Consider the following 19,748-nt stretch of genomic DNA (forward strand, 5'->3'; position numbering starts at 1 on the left):
ACACAGGGTCTTTAACAGGGCTTTTCTCTCGGGGGATTTTTCAGTGGCCGCTATAGACAGGTGGTCGCTATAGACAGGTGGCCGCTAAGGCAGGTTTGACTGTATATATAAGTAACAAAACTGGAACAAAGTTCATGCTGTATTCACCAACGGTTTATTTTTGCACACAATTTTCGAGCGTCTCGCCGCCCTTTCTCAAGTGTTGATATATATATGTATATATAACTATATATATATATATATATATATATATATATATATATATATGAAGAGTTTGTTTGCAAAAACCGATAAGTCCATATTTGTCAAACGGAGATATTTGCGATTAAAGGTCAAGAAAAATAAGGAGAATAATAAAATTTTTGCTTCTTTTGACCATAACTTCAAAAATGTACCTTTATATGTAGTGACCAATATATAATTTAAAAGGTATTATTTTGTACTTTATGACAGAGACCGTACTTCAAAATCTTCAAAAACGGACTTATCGGTTTTTGCAAACAAACTCTTCATATATATAGGGCCTTTACATATACCATGTATACATATACATATACATGTATACATATACATATATATATATATATATATATATATATGCATAGACACACACACACATACATATATATATATATATATATATATATATATATATATATACATGTGTGTATCACAATATATATGATATCTCGCTTATACAGCCAGACAGAAGAGAAAAAGATATGACAGTAAATTTATGCCGACTTTTATCATCATTGTGAGAGTAAATGTCATTTAACCATTCTGTCATTGTCTGTTTCAATAAGTAAAATGTGCACAAATTTTCCGCACAAATCTATGGACAGGTAATCAAGGTGCCAGGCAGATTTGGTGCCCACCATGCAGGTCTGTCCCTTACCTGCCATCTTACAGTGAGCTGTCGTAGACCGGATTGAACGTTGCTGATGACTGGTGCAGAAAATGGCTCTATGACCAGAACATAGGGGGTAAGATACAGTTTTGAGCCGTCGTACTATAGCGCATGAAGAGGTAAGAAATTTGTACACCCTCACACACGTACACACTAACACAAATTCATATATATATATATATGATATATCTATATATATATATATATAGAGAGAGAGAGAGAGAAAGGTACATATAAACAATGTACTTCTTTGTTTATTCACATAATATATAAACATTATACATAGTTATCAATGGTTATTGGTACTTTAAATTTTCAAGTTCGATAAAAGAATAAAATTCAGTAGAAAGACATACTCTACTCAGAGAACCACTTGTTTTAATTGGAGTTTCAAGTTTGTGTTCTTGTTTTGCTCTGTCTTTACCATTTTATTACCTTTGCATATTATAGGTTTTCCCGGCCAATTTCGCACTTTTGTCAGTCCATTTGATAAAACGTTCATTCAATTTAGCGAAAATCCTCGTCACTGCACATTCTGTCATTCAAAATTGCAACTTGTTCGTTCAATTTAGCATTTCGGTCAATGAAATTCGCACATGTGCCTTTCGAATTCGTAAAACGGGCATTCAAATTGGCACGTGCTCTTCAGTCATTCAAATTCGCCAGCACTGGCGGAAAATGGTATTTCAGTCATTCAATTTCGCGTATGGGCAGTCAAATTCCAAACATGTTCATTCAAATTGGCGTAATGTTATTTTTATTTTGAAAAGGTGAGAACCGTGATTTTTACGTATTAAAATGTGAATTTTTGTTTCATCCACACACTGTTAAGTATATAGTAAATATATCTTTGACCCTAAATAACTCAAGTTTGTTGTTCTGTAACGCCCCTCTTCTTCCATACATGTTATCAGAACTATACATGCCATGCTTGCACCAGTACCATAGATTCACTTCACTTTCTTATGTCCAGTCATGGCAGCACGAGTTAGATACAGGCGTATCTCTCAAGGAAACAGGGAAAGAATCATAGAAGCATTTGAGGGTAATGCCCTTGACAAATTGATGGCTAGAGCTGATCCAAGAACTTTTATTTATTCCTAATGATAATTAACGCAATCTAGCACCCACCAAATGAAAATAATAAAACATGCAGATGAAAGAAATAATCATGTAAATTGAAACCTCCTTCTCCCAATTATTGACAAAACAAACTTAAGATCAATGTATCTGTGAATGAAATAATGCTATCGAACATTATAAACACATACACTTATTTTGAAAGTACTGTTGCAAAGGTGATATCAGAATAAAAGCATAAACGTGTCTGCTAAATTGACTGCAGCAAATGCGAAATTGGATGCCCAAGAATGAATTCGAATGAACGAGCGCAGCGTTTACGTGATCACGTGACTATATTGAATGAACGATTTGCGAAATGGTGCTTGTCTTACGAATTTGAACTGAAAAAGTGCTGATTCGAATGATGTAAAAGGTAATTTGAATGCTCCAAAATGAATTTGAATGAAAAGATTATAAAATTGAAATACCGAACATGCCGTCTAGTCTAAATTGTGCTAAATTGAATGCAGCAATTAGGAATTGGAATGAAAAAAGTGCGAAATTGGCCGGGAAAACCTATATTTACCAAGAATGAAAATACAACTATTCAAAGACAATAAGTCGTGATTACGCATGAAATTTATTTGAAAAAAAAAACCAGAGAAACGTTGTTTGACTTCTTGTAGAATAAAAGATATTGATAAATGAATACATAATATAAACAGAGAAGAAGAGATCGTAAATTTCGACAGAAAAGGAAACAAATTTATGCCTAGATAAGCAATTTTTTTTTTTTGATTTGTGGAGAAAAGCTGAAAGTGAAAGAAGAGGATACGATCGAGAGAAATAGTTGAGTAAAAAGATCACATATATACTCTTACATATACATTTTAATACGGCCGACACGGCTGATGTACATAGTATGAGGATGAGAATTCATGTGTATTTAAAAGTAACCAACATGCATGTTTGAATATACGCACGGTACACATGGAACAATCTAAGAGACTGATCCAGAGATTGGATAGCCTTGCAAAATATAATGTAAACATTATAAAAAAAACATTAATAGTCATTAGATGGAGACAAAAAGATTGAAAATAGTAGCAAAAAAAGAGAGAAATATCGAAATTTGATTTCGACTTACTTCCGCAGTTAGTCCTTATCGATGCTGACGGCGATGGCGCCCCCGTTCCACCGGGTCCTTCTCTGACCATGGATACCGCGACATCATACTCGGTGTCGGCTAACAATCCGCCTACGAGGAGTGACGTCATACCCCTGGACAAGGCGACCCTCTCGTGTTCCACCCATGTCATATTATCGTAATCGTCTTTTCGTTCTCGTGTGTAACCAATTAACGCCACAAATGGAGTGTCACCAGAGATAGCGTTCCATCTCAGTCTCACTGTTGTGGAGTTCACAGCTCTAACATTCGGAGGGTCTTCTAGAAACGGCAGAGCTAGAAATCAAAGATGAACTTGCTTAAACATCACACAAGAACGACATAGTTTGTTGTGAAGTATAACAATGATATACACCAAATGTTCAATAAAAATACGCGAGGGTTAAATGCCTCCGAGATTACCACGTGTTTCAATCTAGTGATGCAAGTATCACCTTCCTGTATTAGAAAGACTTGGCACCTGAAATTCTCTTGTTATACCGCGCTGTAATAATGGTTGTTATATATGTAACCAAGAGAATACAAAACAGTTTATTTACTGTCGGCAGCTAAAATTTAGCCCTGCTTGTATATCATCTCTCATATCAGTTTGTTACATGATAACTTATAGCATATAGGAACAAGGATTCAATTGAAATGAATTAACAGAATCACCAATGATATCGGAAATGAACACCCATTCAGCTTCTTCTGTATTATGAAGCAGTTCTTTCCGTGGGTTCATGTATTCGCAGTACATTGTATACTATAGCTGTTAAAATGGAAACTGACGGACATTATATGCTAATGTTATTTTCTGCTGAGGTAGAATAATTATAATATTCTGAATTTTGGGTTATTCGTAGAGAACATGGGCAGGGTACAGAAAGTGGACGAGTTGAATAAGTTCAGCTCATGTACAAGCGAAGTGAAACTGAAAGATTGCTTTAATTAGTTTCAATCATTCATCAGGAAGTTACAAATGTTGAACACCTAAGTAAAGGTCCTATTGTAACATTATGTGAATAACAATTCTGATCAAAAATGGAAAGATTCCTGTAATTTATAATCATTAACTGATTTGAATACCATGGTGCTTAAAATAACAGAGTCTGGTTACCAATTATTTCCACCTTATATACAGGTTTATGTAGTGTTTTAAAGACATTAACAATTAAATATTCACCATTTGCACATGAAACAAAAACCCAACATGAGTGCTTTAAAATACTTCTAAAATGTGAGTTAGGGATAGAAACAACAACTGTAAAAATTTGAATCCTTATAATCAATGTTAAGTATTGTTACATACACAAAAATGGGAACAATAGTGATAATGAAAATGTTTACAGACTAAACCTCCTGCAGTTACGATTTAGTAAGAAAAACACTGATATCTCCTTATATCTTAAGCTTTATTGTGAAAATTTTATAATGGTAGGACGTTTTGTGATACAACAAACCTACACTTTATGCATCAAATGTGATATCTTGAAATGTTTTTAAATCATTGCTTCCAAAAGTAAACAGGCGTTTCTAAACGGACTTATTCTTAATATAATTATGCCAGCGTGTTTGGAAGTTTTTGCAATGAGTCTGTGTATTGAGCCATGGTAGTACATTAAATTGCACTTTTGATATCGAGAACGGGAAGTAATATCCTTGCATATCAAGTTGATAAATGACTGCAACAAGTAAACGAGAAAACAGACCAAACAGCCAACTGGAACGTGCATAGATTGTATCAATCTGTGTGTTCTATTTCAAACTTGGGTCTACAACCATGCCAAGGTATTTCATTGACTCTACACATGTTTATTGTTATATCAATAATCCTTCTTTTTTTTTTCTTTTTCTTTCTTTTTTTGCTGATAATGATTGACGTTTCTTGATCGTGCAAGGCCATCTCTTTAGGGATGTCCCAAATGTGAGTTGAATGATACAACAGATCAACTTACTGTACACGTTTGCGTCGATACTTCTTGAAACTGTATCTTCCCCGACGGTAGATTTCAAAGTAAAAGTGTATACTGCTCCGTCTGTCACGTTTTCGACAGGAAAATAGACGTAACGACTCCTACGTATAACAGTACCATCATCAATGGGAGAAGGAAGGGTACTATCAGGCAGATCCATAGTAAGCGAAAGATAGCCTACTGCGTCGTCTTCTACAGTGACGTAGACACTGATCTGTGATGGCTGACCAGGATTGACCTTGGTGGAGAAGACGCTTGTAATACCTATCGTAGAAAGCAATAAGAATTATAAGGCGCCATCACACAAAATCATGTTTTACTAGACATTTACGTATATTTCGTCTTTTCTTTATGCAATGAATGTTAACTTTTGTGTTTTACTGCTCAGAAACACCCAAATAAAGCGCCGTATAAATGTAATTATTATTATTATTATTATTATTATTATTATTATTATTATTATTATCATTATTATTATTATTATTATCATTACAGTCATTATCGTCATTGCAACTGATTGACACATTGCCCTACATTATATATATATATATATATATATATATATATATATATATAGGGCCTATATACAACATATATACTGGCTATGTTATAGTCAGTAATATAATCATGAAAAATTATTGGCTTGCATAATACTCAGGCTGAATTCGAATCAACAATGAAAGACAATTGTCAAGCAGTTGCAGTAAGCAGAACTCGCAGTCATTTACGCAGTACCCGCTGTTTGCTATAGAAACCAGCACTAGCTCTCGGTCGGAAAGTGGGTGGTCCAGTGAAAAAGACGCCTGCCGATGATCTGGGCCCCATTTCATAAAAAGTCGGTATGATAGCAAGTCTTGCTGGAATGGCAATTGTCATAGCAACGAAAAGGATTAAGCTTCCTAACTGGCTGTTGCTATGGGAAGTTGCTATTCTGCAAGGGTTGCTATCCTAAAATCTGTTATGAAATGGTCCATGCTTTTTCTATCATAGCTACTAATAACACTCTGATTAATTCGTTGTTTATGTCCATGTAGGGCAATTTATCAATAAGTTGGAGCAATGTTTATTGTTAATTTTTACTATCTCAGATGCATTTGAATCGTTGGGTATCTTAAATCCATTTTCATGTCTACAAGGGACAAATTCCTCTGACACACGACCATTACCAGGAGCCGTTCTTGACGCGGGCTAATAAGCGCACCTCATTCATACAAGGTAGTACAAGACATGTTACAATGAAAAAAAGGAAATACATTCACATGAATACAAATAAACGAACAAAAACAAACACTCCAAAACTCACTCAAATGTAAACTCAGATAATATGAAAACCATCCTAGCAAGCACATAACACCAAACTCTCTCGAGGAATCGATTAATACGAAATGAATTTACCACTACGACAATCTGGGCCCAACCAGTTCTCGTCACACTGTCCATTACATCCATCCACATTATCACATACAGGCTTGGGGCAGTGGCATCGCTTGACACATTCGTGTCCATAGGAGCCTCTTGGACATGCTGAAAGAAAGAAAAAAATGATTCTAATCTTGAGACTTTTTCTTTGGCGCAAAAGCCCGGAGATTCAATAATATCATCTGCTTCGTGTATTGTACTATTTCCATTTCTGATAGTTGGTTAGACATTAGGCAAGAAAGAAAAGAGGGAGAGGAGAATGTAGACGTTCGTGAGAAGAGAAAGTAGAGGGGAGGGGAGGGGAAAGATAGAGGGAAGGAGTAGTAGGGAAGAGGAAGTGAGAAGGAATAGGCTACAGGAGTTGATAGGGATGAGGAGGGGGAGGGAGTGAGGGATTGTATGACGAAGGGATGGAGAAGGGAATGAAGAGTTCGGGGAAGGGACGATACTGAGGAAAGGTTGGGAAATCGGATTGGGGAGTAAAGAGGGACAAGCAAATGAAGAAAGGAAGGAAAGGGGAGATGGTAGGGTAGGGGAGAGGGGAGGAGGAGGAGGAGGAATAGGGGAGGAGCAACCTGACTCTGATTTCCATTGATACAGCTGGTCACAAAGCGGGGAAAGGGGGGGGGGGCGTATCTATGGTCATTCTGTGTGACGGTATCATTACATAATTATATGGGTTAAGGAACATAAACGGATTTAAGAAGACGGATTGGATCATAAAAATACGAAAAAAATAATTTCAGTTTTCATACATTTCTTGAATTTTACCTCTGCAACGACGGAAGTTGTCAATGGAGACATTTTTATAGCCTACAGCACACTTCGAAGGGCACTCTCCAGAATTTCTGTTGCAAGCCTCATCGTTCAGACAGTGACATTTCTTTGTGCAGTTCCGTCCATAGTAACCTCGCTCACAAAAAGCCGGAACTGGAAAACATTAATATGCAAAGTGTAGCAGTGCAAGCAATGCATAAAATGCAGTGCATAGATTCCGCAAAATGCGTCCCTATTTAACATTACTAACATTATATGACTGTATTATGACTGCTATCTCAACTATTTCACAATGATTCTTACGTATAATATACCGCAATTACACAATTCGTTAATGATAACAAACGTGTATCTGAAAAAGGCGGGATTTCTACTTTGTGATCTGAGTGATCCGATGATTCACCCAACTCTAAAGCACACAATACTCAAAGGTGGCAACCGTCACATTTTGTACAAGACCATAACATTCAAAGAAAATTATTTGAATCAGATGCTTAAATAGAAGAGAGAAAGGGGGAGGGGACTGACGGACAGACAGAAAGACGCAAGAGGAGTAAATGATGAGAATGAATAAATGGATCAAATCCCTAGGATGATAATGATAATCTCAATTTAGTAATATAAACTACACTAGCAACTACTCTTAATATACGTCTTTGGTTTTACAAGGTAAAATGATAAAATCAGCCATAAAAAAATCAATCCAAATGAGAAAAAGAAATTTAATCTTTCCAACATTTTGAAAAAAAAAAGATGAGAATCAGACCCCTTTCAGTAACGCTCTTGGCTCGGACCAGGAGCGGACCAGGAGCGAACCAAGTCGAAAATCAGTTATTCTTTCCGAGATTAATACCGCTTTCAGTAACTCATGCATTTTTGGCCCCCTCCTGGTCCGAGCTAAATTAGCCCGCGCCAAGCATTAAAAATTGTAACTATAGCAGAGCCGCGCTACTTTTACGACGGCCCATTCATAAATTCGGTCAGTAAGGGATAACTGCCATGGTAACTGAACACCTCATGGTTAGAGCAAAAGTGCATTTTCGCGCGATATTTGATGTGCGTGCCGCGCGCTTACGAGCTGAGCAGCGTAAGCTGTGATCTTTGACCGTGAAAAGAATTTTGGCAAGCGCCTGACGCTGCTATCGTTCATATCAAACTCTTCGATCAGCGCCAGGCCCGCGCCTGGTCCGCCCCTGGTGCTAGATGCAGCATCGCCAAAGTAGTCCGCACCTGGCGCGGGCCACTTTGGCCCCAACACATTCATAAACTCGAAATTTTCGACTTGGTCCGCTCCTGGTCCGCTCCTGGTCCGAGCCAAGAGGGTTACTGAAAGGGGAAGTAGATTCTGCAGCAGAATCAAATGACATGAACAATGTCAATAATGGATTTTATTACAGGACAATAAAATGGAAAAAAAAAAGACTCGTCATGTCTTATGAGGATTATAGTCAAACTGCGACATCACGGAAATGTATCTTTTAAGGACGAAAATGAGGGCTGACATTTCTCACATACTCTGACAGTTGTCTCCCGTATATCCTTCCGCGCATGATCCGCTATCACAGATCCCTGAATATCGATTGCAGCCTCCCGATTGACAATGACACGTCTGCGAACAATCTGCTCCAAACTTCCCGCTTTCACATTCTGTGTAAGAATTGAAGGATTTACGATAATCATTAACATAAACCTCCATACGCTTTACGCGATATTTTATTGCGACTAGATTTCAAATCGCTGCGTATTTTTCCCCATCGAGTTTACAACTTGTGCGACGTTTACAAGTTTATGGATATTGTGGATTTGAAGGATCTTACGTAAACTTCCTTTATAGGAACTAAGTTAATCATGAGAATTATTACGTTCCGAAGTGGTATTTTGAAACACTACGGGTTATAATTTATTATGTCATGATATTCTTAATTAAATGGTATTTCTGATCAACTGAGTTATAAACTCAGCAACTAACATGCAGTATGTTTGCCACGGCCGTATTTGGGTAACTGCATTTTGAATCTTTCCGTGAGTGCATGCATCATCTGTGCATGGTTCTTCGTACATTGTTAAAGAAAAATCACTGTGTTAGAATGATAGATCAATGCAGAATTCCATATAAGAATCGAATAGGCTTGTCAGCTTGTTATTTGTCATTTTTAAAAATCAATCTACATTCTTCTTCCTCTTATTGCTACTTTTACACACTCAAGGGCAAATATTACAGCTTTGTCTCCCTTCGATATTCCAGAAATTTTTGTCATTTACTTCATTCTTCATGCTACAAAAGTACATCTCGACATAATTATGCCGGTTGCAGTCTCCAATTGCATTTAATTGTCTCTTCTGTTGTCATATTATTATACATCAGTCTCGCTTCAATTATTATCCTGTTCTCATGTCAGTCTTGCTCTTTAGTCGGTTTCCACTAGTTTTCTTCTTTTAATAGATGTAGGCCTACCATAAAATTGCAAGCATTGACTCTTAATTGTGGGTCGCCGAACTTTTCGTTCATTGCATTTATATCTCCTCCGTGATGCATTACCATGTTTCGTTAGGACAATGACGTATTATCATTTGGACACTATTGGTCACCTGTTCCTTTCACAATGAGGAATTAACATTATTCTTTGTCGTTGATAAAAAGGTAAGGTGTATCTCATGTTCTGTCGAAAATGAAAACGAATTTAAATTAAATTAACTTAAAGGGATAGTACAGTTTCAGCTGAGATGGGCTTCAAGGTTTCTATGTATTTTAATGATGATTTGTTTTGTGTGTATTATAGATAACGCCAACCTGTTATCAAATATCAACAAGCATCATAAATTCTAAAAGGAATTCAAAGTTTATTTGACGAAGATTGGTATTGAATTTAATAATGTTATATAACACTTTATTTTTACCATATGTAATGTATCGCAATATTGTATGGGGCAACTGTAGCAAAAGTAAATTAAATACAATTTTTATTCTTCAGAAAAAGGCTCTTCGTATATGCACACACTCAAATTTTTTGGCTCACACCGATCCTATATTTCATCGCCTAAAAACTTTAAAAGCCCATGACATACATATATATCTAACTGCTATATTCATGTATAAACACACTCGAAATTTATTACCATTTTTTCATAATGCCTTAGTAACCAATGACCATATTCATTCATACCCAACCCGTCGTTCCCATGATTTTCATTCAAGTAATCCAAAGCTTTTACTTGCTCAAAAATCGATTAGACATCACGGTCCGGATACATGGAACACTCTTCCTGAGGAGTTGAAACAGTGTGCCTCCTTGTTTTCATTTAAAGCAAACTTAAAGAAGCACATTTTATCACAGTATACTTCAAATACAAATCAAAAACAAATAATTCATATGATTAATGTTGGTCTCCCAAATAGCAACATCGCATACCGTTCCCTCTTTCAGCAAACCAATTCGATTATTCTACATTCCAGCATATCTGCCCTTCTGCACTTTCTAGCACTTGCACGCACGTCCACCACCATCACGTTTTTCCCCTGCTATCTTCGCAGCAGAATTTGTATTGTATTGTAGTATTACGAAACTAGTATACGTCCCTACTTTTTCCTCTGGCCGGCCATCTTTTCAAGCTATGCTTACAATGGCGGCCCTCTCCATTATCGCTCCATAATTATAATTGTTGTAAACCCCGCTGCATAGACATGCATACTGTATATTGTATCATTAATTACCTTTTATATCTTTGTTTACGCAAGTCAAACGACTCTGTTTTGAATCTATTTTGTATATTTCCCACATGTTCATGATCATGTGCCTTGTGTATATTGATTTGCTGATTGATTTGTTGATTTGCAGAAAATAAAGTATCTATTAAACAAACAAACAAACAAATGGCTGAAATAACCCCCAAAAGCAATCCTAATAAAAGGTGGGACCCATCTTTAATCTTAAATCTTTAATTGTGTTTTGCTTTGTATTCAGATATCTTAGCCATTTCAAAACCGATTTTCATCAAATAAAGTTTAAATTCCTGTTAGAATTGTGCCCTCTCTATATAGAGTAATTTCAAAGAGTCTCGTAAAAAGTTTGAAGCTGAATTCTAACCTCAAACAATACTATACCATTAGTTTAAATCGAATACAATCTGTTTAAAAAAACAGCAGAATAACATGAAAGGAAAGCCTAACTTTGAAAATCTCGTCCTTTTCCTCCGAGAATGCCTTCTCTAAATAATGCGTTTGATAACAACTAGCCTAGTGTGTTCAATTAAATGTGAAAATGCCCAAAGCTCAGCAGTGAGAATAACCATATTAAACACCGTTTCTCCAGCGTTCCTCTGTTGTATTTCCGTCCAACCGTATAGGACAAAATTCTCTTCAGTTTAGTTCAATTCGTTTCAGTTGATAGTTGTTTCCATCATGTTGTGCACATCACATTAATTACCAAAAATACATATTCTGGTAGTGTACCCACCACATGGTGTTGCTTCACTTTTCCAAGATTATCTTTAGGCCTAGTAATAGTTTGACCCTTATCCGCACCTTGATCGCACGCGAATCCGTGAACTCCAACGTCGCAAGAACAACCGAAAGGATCAGGTAGACAAAACAGGTAATTCTGACAAGGGCCCGAGGGATCTGATTGGTAAGTGCATCTTTTGTCGCAGTTATATCCAAATCTGTTTCCCCCAAATCGTTTGCAGACTGGTGGAAGGTTGTTGGTAGAGCGTGGTAGAACGTCGTCAAATACAAAAACATTAAAGAGTGCATCTTATAGTCATTTGGAAAGCAAATTCGTCGAAGCCAGCGAGTTATCATCTCCATGCCAGGAAAAATTGATCTTTATATTTAAGCACAGCCTATAGTTGATATTATAGAATCAAATGATAAAGGATTACATGAAATATTATAAAATATAATTACGTTAAATATTTAGCGAGTGAAAGGGACATACAAAACAAAGGAAAGTTATGGCAAATTAGCGTTCAGATGCAATAACAAAAAGATGATATTTGTCGCTACCACGTTTTCTATGTAAGTGATTTAATCATTTTAAGAACAGCACATATATGCATGACAAAGTACAGAGAACTTCTGACAAACATTTTTAAAAATCCTTTATCATACTTTTTGTTGCAGAAAATGATGAGTAATGATTATACTTAGTATTATGATATTGATTTTTCATCTGGCAAGTACATGTGTATCCAAGTTTATCGGGAAATTAAACAATTAAGATGATGGAAATGTCAAATGATAATGGAAATGTCAATGAAGAAGAAGAATGAGATTTACACAACTGGATTCTCAATGCAAAAATTTTACTCATGACATCTCCAACGATAGGCATTGCCGTTCGTTATTCACTACGACATTCAGCATGTTAATTGACCGTACTCGCTCTATCCTCCTGGTTTGGAACACTGTTACAGAAGGATATGAGTCTGAGTTAATTTTGTTTCATTTAACCAGAGATCACTCACATTAGCCAGTGACTGTTCTGCGAATCCGTGTTGATTAAAAATTATACATTGACAGAATACATTTTATAGAAAACGATAGAAAATATGTATAAAAACAGACAAATAAACAAAAGCAAAACATTTAGAATCATAATAACCCTCAAAAAGAAAAGAAGAAGGAATTAAGATACTGAACAAAAATGTTCATGTTGATATAATTTCACGTGTATAGTACGACAAAAGGAGCTAACTCCTTTGTACAACCTACCCCTTCAGAGTGAAGATGTTGTTTTTAAGTCTTCTATAAGTCTTCTTAGTTTGTTGTATGTTTAATCTATACATTTGTCTCCAGGTTTAAGAATTCCAGCTGAATGTTAGCATATGATAGGATTACCATTGTCTCTGATATTGTTTAATCTAAGTTCATTAATTGTTTTTCTTTTACATCCATCTCTATGGTAAATACTTGAAGACCCTTCAAGAGAGTGGACATCGCGGTCTGTAAGACGCCGAATTTTCCATACTCACTTTTCCCACAAAATACTTAAAGACTACATAGTGTTGATATAAGACAATTAATGGGTCGTTAAATAGCAGAGACAGTTGAAATAAGATAAGTTTTCCTGTTAATCTAAACACACTAAACAGCTTAAGCGCATAGTTCCACATCGTTTGTTCTGTTTTGAATACAGTGCGTATCAAGAAAAAAAATGTAATCCAACTTTTGATGGCTACAATAATTGTCAGCTATAGAGAGAGCAATGTTCTTTGAAAGCAAAGGGGAACTCTTCCTCTTTCCATTGACACTAGATTAAATGTTGACATGTCATGCATGACTGAGCACATGAACTTTAAAGACAACAATGAGAAATTGCACTTTTTCTAAGTCTGTGTGTTATTCCGAAGGAAAAATGCATGTCTCACTGCATGGATGAGATCTGTCAATGAAAGTGGTCCAATCATCAGGCCAGCCTGCACGACTGCAGGTTCGTGTTAAGGGTTTCGTCTAGCCTTTTATGGTTCATAGGCCTAACATTTAAGATGGCCACGTTGTCGATAATTTTGGTCCTTCCCAAAACATCCGTCCTTCCGCTAAACCATTATCCATTTTTCTCTCTTCATTTATTCAAGACATGGTTTGTCGCTGCGAGCTATGTGTTAAATATGAACAGAGAAAAATGGACTGTGTGGGTTGACCTCTGTGGGAGTGACCAAGTTATCCGACAGGTGGCCATGTTAATGGTTATGAACGATAAAATGTTAGGAGAAACCCTAAACACGAACCTGCATTCGTAAAGGCTGGACCTATTTGGCTCCATTGACAGATCTCATCCACGCAGTGATACATTTATTGTTTCTTCACAATAACCTTAAAGGGAAGGTAAACCCAAAGAGCAATGTGGATTGAGTGAAAGCAGCAACATTAGTAGAACACATCAGTGAAAGTTTGAGAAAAATCGGACAATCGATGCAAAAGTTATAAATTTTTAAAGTTTTGGTGTTGGAACCGCTGGATGAGGAGACTACTAGAGGATATGACGTATGAGTGGACAACAATACAAAGAAAATATAAAGGATATTCAACAAAAATTCACTTTTCTAGAATTATGAAAGAGCAGTGGACCAACCGCTTTCGGAAAGCAGGGGGAATAATTGCTATCCTTAACATATGTCAATATCAAGTTGATGGAATTTGTAATTTTCATGAAAAATTGATTTTTGTAGTATTTTCTTTATATTTTCTTGATATTGTAGTCCACTCATACGTCATAACCTCTAGTAGTCTCCTCATCCAGCGGTTCCAACACCAAAACTTTAAAAATTCATAACTTTTGCATCGATTGTCCGATTTTCTTCAAACTTTCACTGATGTGTTCTACTAATGTTGCTGCTTTCACTCAATCCACATTGTTCTTGGGGTTTATCTTCCCTTTAAGTACACGCGAACTTGTAAAAAGCGCAATTTGTCATTGTTGTCTTTAAAGTTCATGTACTCAGCCATGCATGACATTTGTCAACATTGTGCTCTCCATAGCTGACAACAATGAAAAAGTAGTCCTTCAAATTTGGATTACCTTTTTCTGATACGCACTGTATTGTCATTCAAATGTTCAGCAATATACTAAATAGACGCTTTTAACGTCTCAATAGAAATGGTGGCAATATTATAGAACGTATAACACTCACCTGTGTTTCGCATGAGTTTAGATCGGCCATAGTACGGCAATTTTCATAAGAGCTATTGTATTTCTACTGAAAGCAGTTATTTTTTTTTTTTTTGAATAAAATAACTACAGATTTTCCCTGTCTATTTCATACTTTTGTCATTTAAGCTCCTATTCCGAACATTCAGTTTCACGCATTCCACGCTCGCAGCGCTGAATCAGAAATCAAATTCAAAATCCGGTCATTCGAATTCACTATCGTAGCATTCGAACTTAAGAGAGGAGCACGCATTTCAGCAACGAGCACTCAAATTCATCTCAAGCTGGCGACAGCTCGGAATGGAAACTTGAATTACAATTTTACAAGGTAGTCAATCAACCTTCCCTTGCATAATCTATAGGCCTAAACCGTGCCAAATGTGTCAGTGTATTCCTTCTCACGTAGAACGAGTTCAAATTTTACAATGGACAGGTGGACCTATGCTGCGAAATACACAATATCAATCATAAATCCACAAATATTAAAAGCTGAATAAAAAAGACACGCATACACGACCCCACACTAACTAAATTCGGGACTTTTTTTTTAAATTGAAAGCACTTATTTGGAACTTGGTTGCCTATTCGCGAATTTGAACGACCAACGAGATTCCGTCGGCAGCTTAAGATGAATTTGAATGCTCACTGCTGAAATGCGTGCTCCTCTCTTAGATTTGAATGCTCCGACAGTGAAATTGAATGCTCTGATTGTGAATTCAACTGGTCGGATTTTGAATTTGACTGCTGATTCAGTGCTGCGAGCGTGGGATGCGTGAATAGTGCTCATAATAGGAATTTAAATGACAAAAGTATGAACTTGATCCGAAAACCTACAGTATGTCCTAAAGAGAAAATTACAATCATATTTTGCATTGATAACCCCTAATATGATTAAACCATCTAAATGCTACTTCAGAGTCTTAACGTACAACATCTTAGCTTTATTTTGCAGAAAACCCCATTCAATTTGGTTAAGCGGTCACAGAGAAATGTGGATTGTTGTAAAGCATGGCATGAGGCGGATTCTTCCCAGTTTAGCGCTGGGATGCTCTTGGAACTGCATATTAATGTGTAAACACAATAGACAGAACTTGGAGGCGAGGGATTCCTGAAATGCTCGAGAAAAATCCCCATTTCTCTTTGACCACTGAAGCAAATCAAATGGGGTTTTCTTCTTTTTTTTTCGGGGGGGGGGGACATATTTATGGTATATCAACATTGGAAAAGCTCAGAATACAGAACAGATCAGACCACTAAATGATTTTTGTTTTTCGTGACTGCTCGATGTTCACTACAAACTCACTTTCAAGACAGTTTGGTCCTCGAAAATTATTTGGGCAGATGCATCGGCCAGATATGTCATCGCAGATTCCCCCGTTGTAGCATTTGTCACAAACACCCCGACAGTGAGGTGGGCCGTACTTTCCTGCTTGACAAGCTGTGCAAGAAAGTTTCTACATAGTCAGTCAATCACTTTATTGCGAAAAAGATACGAAACAACATTAGGAACCCTTTTAACCTTAAAACCTTAGGAGGGGAAATATAAGGAAAAAAAAATAATTGCTGTGTTTATAAAACGGCCGAATGGGACTTTATAATCATAAAACGCAGTTCCTGAAAATTAGAGACATAACTATCGACTCGTCACTCGTAACAGCTCACCACATCAATAAACATCTTTTACCGCTACTGTCAAAATTAGCTCTTTAGTCACGTTTTATTTCGAAGGCAGATTTCAGGTTTCCAGATATAATATTAATAATGATAATGAAATGTCCGCCATTTCTTTGTCTGTTGCCTTTACTTGTACTCTTTGTCATAAAAATGCATTTCAGCACACCTTCACAGCATTGTTGTTGCAATCTATCAAAATGACGAATTGCATCATGGTGTATACGACCATTTTACTTCACCGTTCTTTTCTTGCACGTATTTGACAGGGATATTTTTTTGATTAATTATTAGTTCTAATCTCGTGTTACATTATGCGTAAAACGACAATGACGACAACAGTCAGAAATGAAGAATATACTATATATAATTCATTTCTTTCTGGTCTGTGTCAGTTTTCCAGATTATATTCTTGAAGTGATTTCATTGATCATTTTACACCACAGTAGAGTCCTTCTTAGTACTCAGCTACTATAGAGGGCTTGTTCAACCCCTGGCATAAATCAGTCCAGTACAGACTTCGTTGCACGTTATTTACTGCCTCTTGGCCACGTCAACAGAGATAGCATCATGCAGTTTTCATGAAAGATCTCAGAGCAACGCACTTTATTTCATTAGAGTCCTGAAATTTTCAAGGGGAGTTTTCCTACTTCTCATAGGAAGACTGCAGTTTTACCATTATTCGCGTGTTTTCAAAATTTTCCAGAATTTCCAAACATAACGATCGTCCTTTTGAATTTTGAAGAAAACGTTTGCAGCCTCATTTATCATCTGGTATTGAGGTACAAAGCTATGTAGTTCTCGTCAAGATGGTACCATTTTTTTCATTTCTGAAGTTTGTTCTTACACACATACACACATACACACTGGTATAGAATTTGCGAATCTATACGACATATTATACAAGCAATGCGTCCATGTAAATTCCTCGTATTTCACATAATATGAATTTTCGTATTAAGTATTTGTTTTATTCGACACTTTGCACATTCGATTCTTAATATGTTCATAATTTACTTTTACAATATTAAATATACAACAAAAATAATCAAACAAAGAAACAGGCAAAATTTTTATAAGAGTGCAATGGAACATGCGAGCATGTTCTCGTCTATTTAAAGAATGCCAAATGCTACAGGATAGCCATAATTTCAATTTATAAATTAATTTCAAGGGATTTTGTGGGAGAAACGTTTAATGTGCAGAGAGAAAAGAATTTTGTCATGTGAGACAATGGGGGAGGGGTTGTATTTGTAATAGATAAAGACGAGAAGACACAAAGGAACAAACAATAGATAATATCTATATATATTAAATTTGTTGTCATACTTGCAAATCACAAAAGAATTCTTGTTGAAATTTCTGTAAGCAAAATAAAGGTTTCCTCTTCCCCTTCAACAAACAACATCACTCAATACGAAACATTGTCACTATAGAAAGATAACAAAGTTAAAGAAAGTTTGCAGAAGTAAGATATGGTTTGTTTGCCTTTTTCGCTATCGTCATCCCTCTTAAAGGGTATCATCAGCAATATTTCCATCAGCATCACAATTGCTGCTACTGTCACCTTCTATCATCACTTTACCTCTTACGATCAGCCTGTAGAATCCTTTTCGATCCTCCTGACCAGGAAGATGTATCTCGTATATACCTGCATACGACGCATTGATTGGCCCAGGCAAATACAAAGAAGAACCGGAGGCTTCACCGATATCTAGAGGGCTCCCATCTTTTAGCCAAACTGTGTCCAAACTGTTTAACCAGTACTCGGAATTCCTCATGTCGATCGTCAATGATGTATTGTCGCCCACGCTCAACGTTCTAGTGAACTTGTTATCCACAGAACGAAACTGGGCTGTAAGGTAATCACGAGCACTGAGCATATAGGCATGGTATAGGTTTTCCCGGCCAATTTCGCACATTTGGCAGTCCAATTTCTTATTGCTGCATTCAATTTAGCAAAATTTAGCGTAGATGACAATCCATGTTCGGTATTTCAATTTCATGATCTCTTCTTTCAAATTCATTTTGGAGCATTCAAAATACTTTTAACCCCATTCTAATCAACGCTTTTTCAATTTAAATTCGTAAAACAAGCACCATTTCGTTATTCGTTCCTTCAGATTAGAATGGTATGATCACGTGATCACGTATATGCAGCACTCGCTCATTCGAATTCGTTTTTGGGGACCCAATTTAACATCACATCTTTTGCAGTAAATATAGCACACATGTGTATGCTTTGGTTCTTTCTTTATTTTATACAACATAGTTATAATACACTTCATATTTTCGTATTTATTTTAAAGATTTTGGCAACAATGTTTTTTTCAATGTTCTTATTGAGTCTGCCAGTCCGAAGATAGTGCATGTGGCCACAATTTATCTGGCCATTGAGCGCTTCACTCTGAGTGTGTCGGCCAGTTCTAGGAAGTCAAGGTTATGATTATCAAATTTTCCTTTAATTCTTTGTCTGTCTTCTTGAAATATACGTCTATATCTAACTTGTGCTGTCACGAGTGTGAGAAGATGAAGTTAATCTAGGAGTATTGGTACATGTAGGCATATATATGGGTGAGAATTTTGAACGATGTACAATTGCCAATTTTCGCACCTTATGACATTCTTTCCCTTAGAACACGTCAGCATGATCTACAAAACCAGATTTTTTCATGTCATCTCAAAGATTGGTAAATTTCCTTTCAGGAAATGTATGGTTTGGTTGACTTTTGCCTGATATTTTTCATTTGACAAGGACTTAAAGTGTAAAAATGCGGTAAAAACGCTATTTTCACAATAATTTTTGTTTTTCAAACTAATGATGTGCCTTTTTTATGGTACGTGGCATCTAATATCTGACCATGTTCTGGATCTGACATATCATGGGTATGTACCACAAAATTATAAGAACTTTATGAGCACGTATAAAATTACAGAGAACAATTGAAATATCAAAGCCCTAAACAGACGAACGTCCGTGATGCTTTTATTTCTATCGCTGCTGCAAATTCTACTTTGCTGTCCCAACTGTAATGTATACGAAAATTTGGTGTTCCGCCTAATGAACATATCCTGCAAAAATTGTACGTCTGCTGGCTGTACATGGGACGTAACATTCTTTT

The 19,748-nt window shown here is 36.3% G+C and overlaps 1 protein-coding gene across 1 annotated transcript in view; it reads right to left on the reverse strand.

The window, feature by feature from the left end:
* The window catches only part of LOC140237112 (angiopoietin-1 receptor-like), a 29,120-nt gene extending 10,713 nt beyond the window's left edge, over positions 1 to 18,407 (reverse strand). Inside the window, exons 1-8 of the mRNA XM_072317051.1 lie at positions 18,212 to 18,407; positions 16,259 to 16,393; positions 11,832 to 11,993; positions 8,825 to 8,956; positions 7,304 to 7,462; positions 6,509 to 6,637; positions 5,231 to 5,377; positions 3,120 to 3,434 (exon numbers count right to left, since the gene is read on the reverse strand). Coding sequence (XP_072173152.1) covers positions 3,120 to 3,434; positions 5,231 to 5,377; positions 6,509 to 6,637; positions 7,304 to 7,462; positions 8,825 to 8,956; positions 11,832 to 11,993; positions 16,259 to 16,393; positions 18,212 to 18,407 — 1,375 coding nt within the window. The remainder of the gene's footprint in view (positions 1 to 3,119; positions 3,435 to 5,230; positions 5,378 to 6,508; positions 6,638 to 7,303; positions 7,463 to 8,824; positions 8,957 to 11,831; positions 11,994 to 16,258; positions 16,394 to 18,211) is intronic.
* Between the last annotated feature and the right edge of the window lie 1,341 nt (positions 18,408 to 19,748).

The sequence above is a fragment of the Diadema setosum genome, chromosome 13 (genome assembly GCF_964275005.1).
Source record: "Diadema setosum chromosome 13, eeDiaSeto1, whole genome shotgun sequence".
In the NCBI taxonomy this organism is placed as follows: Eukaryota; Metazoa; Echinodermata; class Echinoidea; order Diadematoida; family Diadematidae; genus Diadema; species Diadema setosum.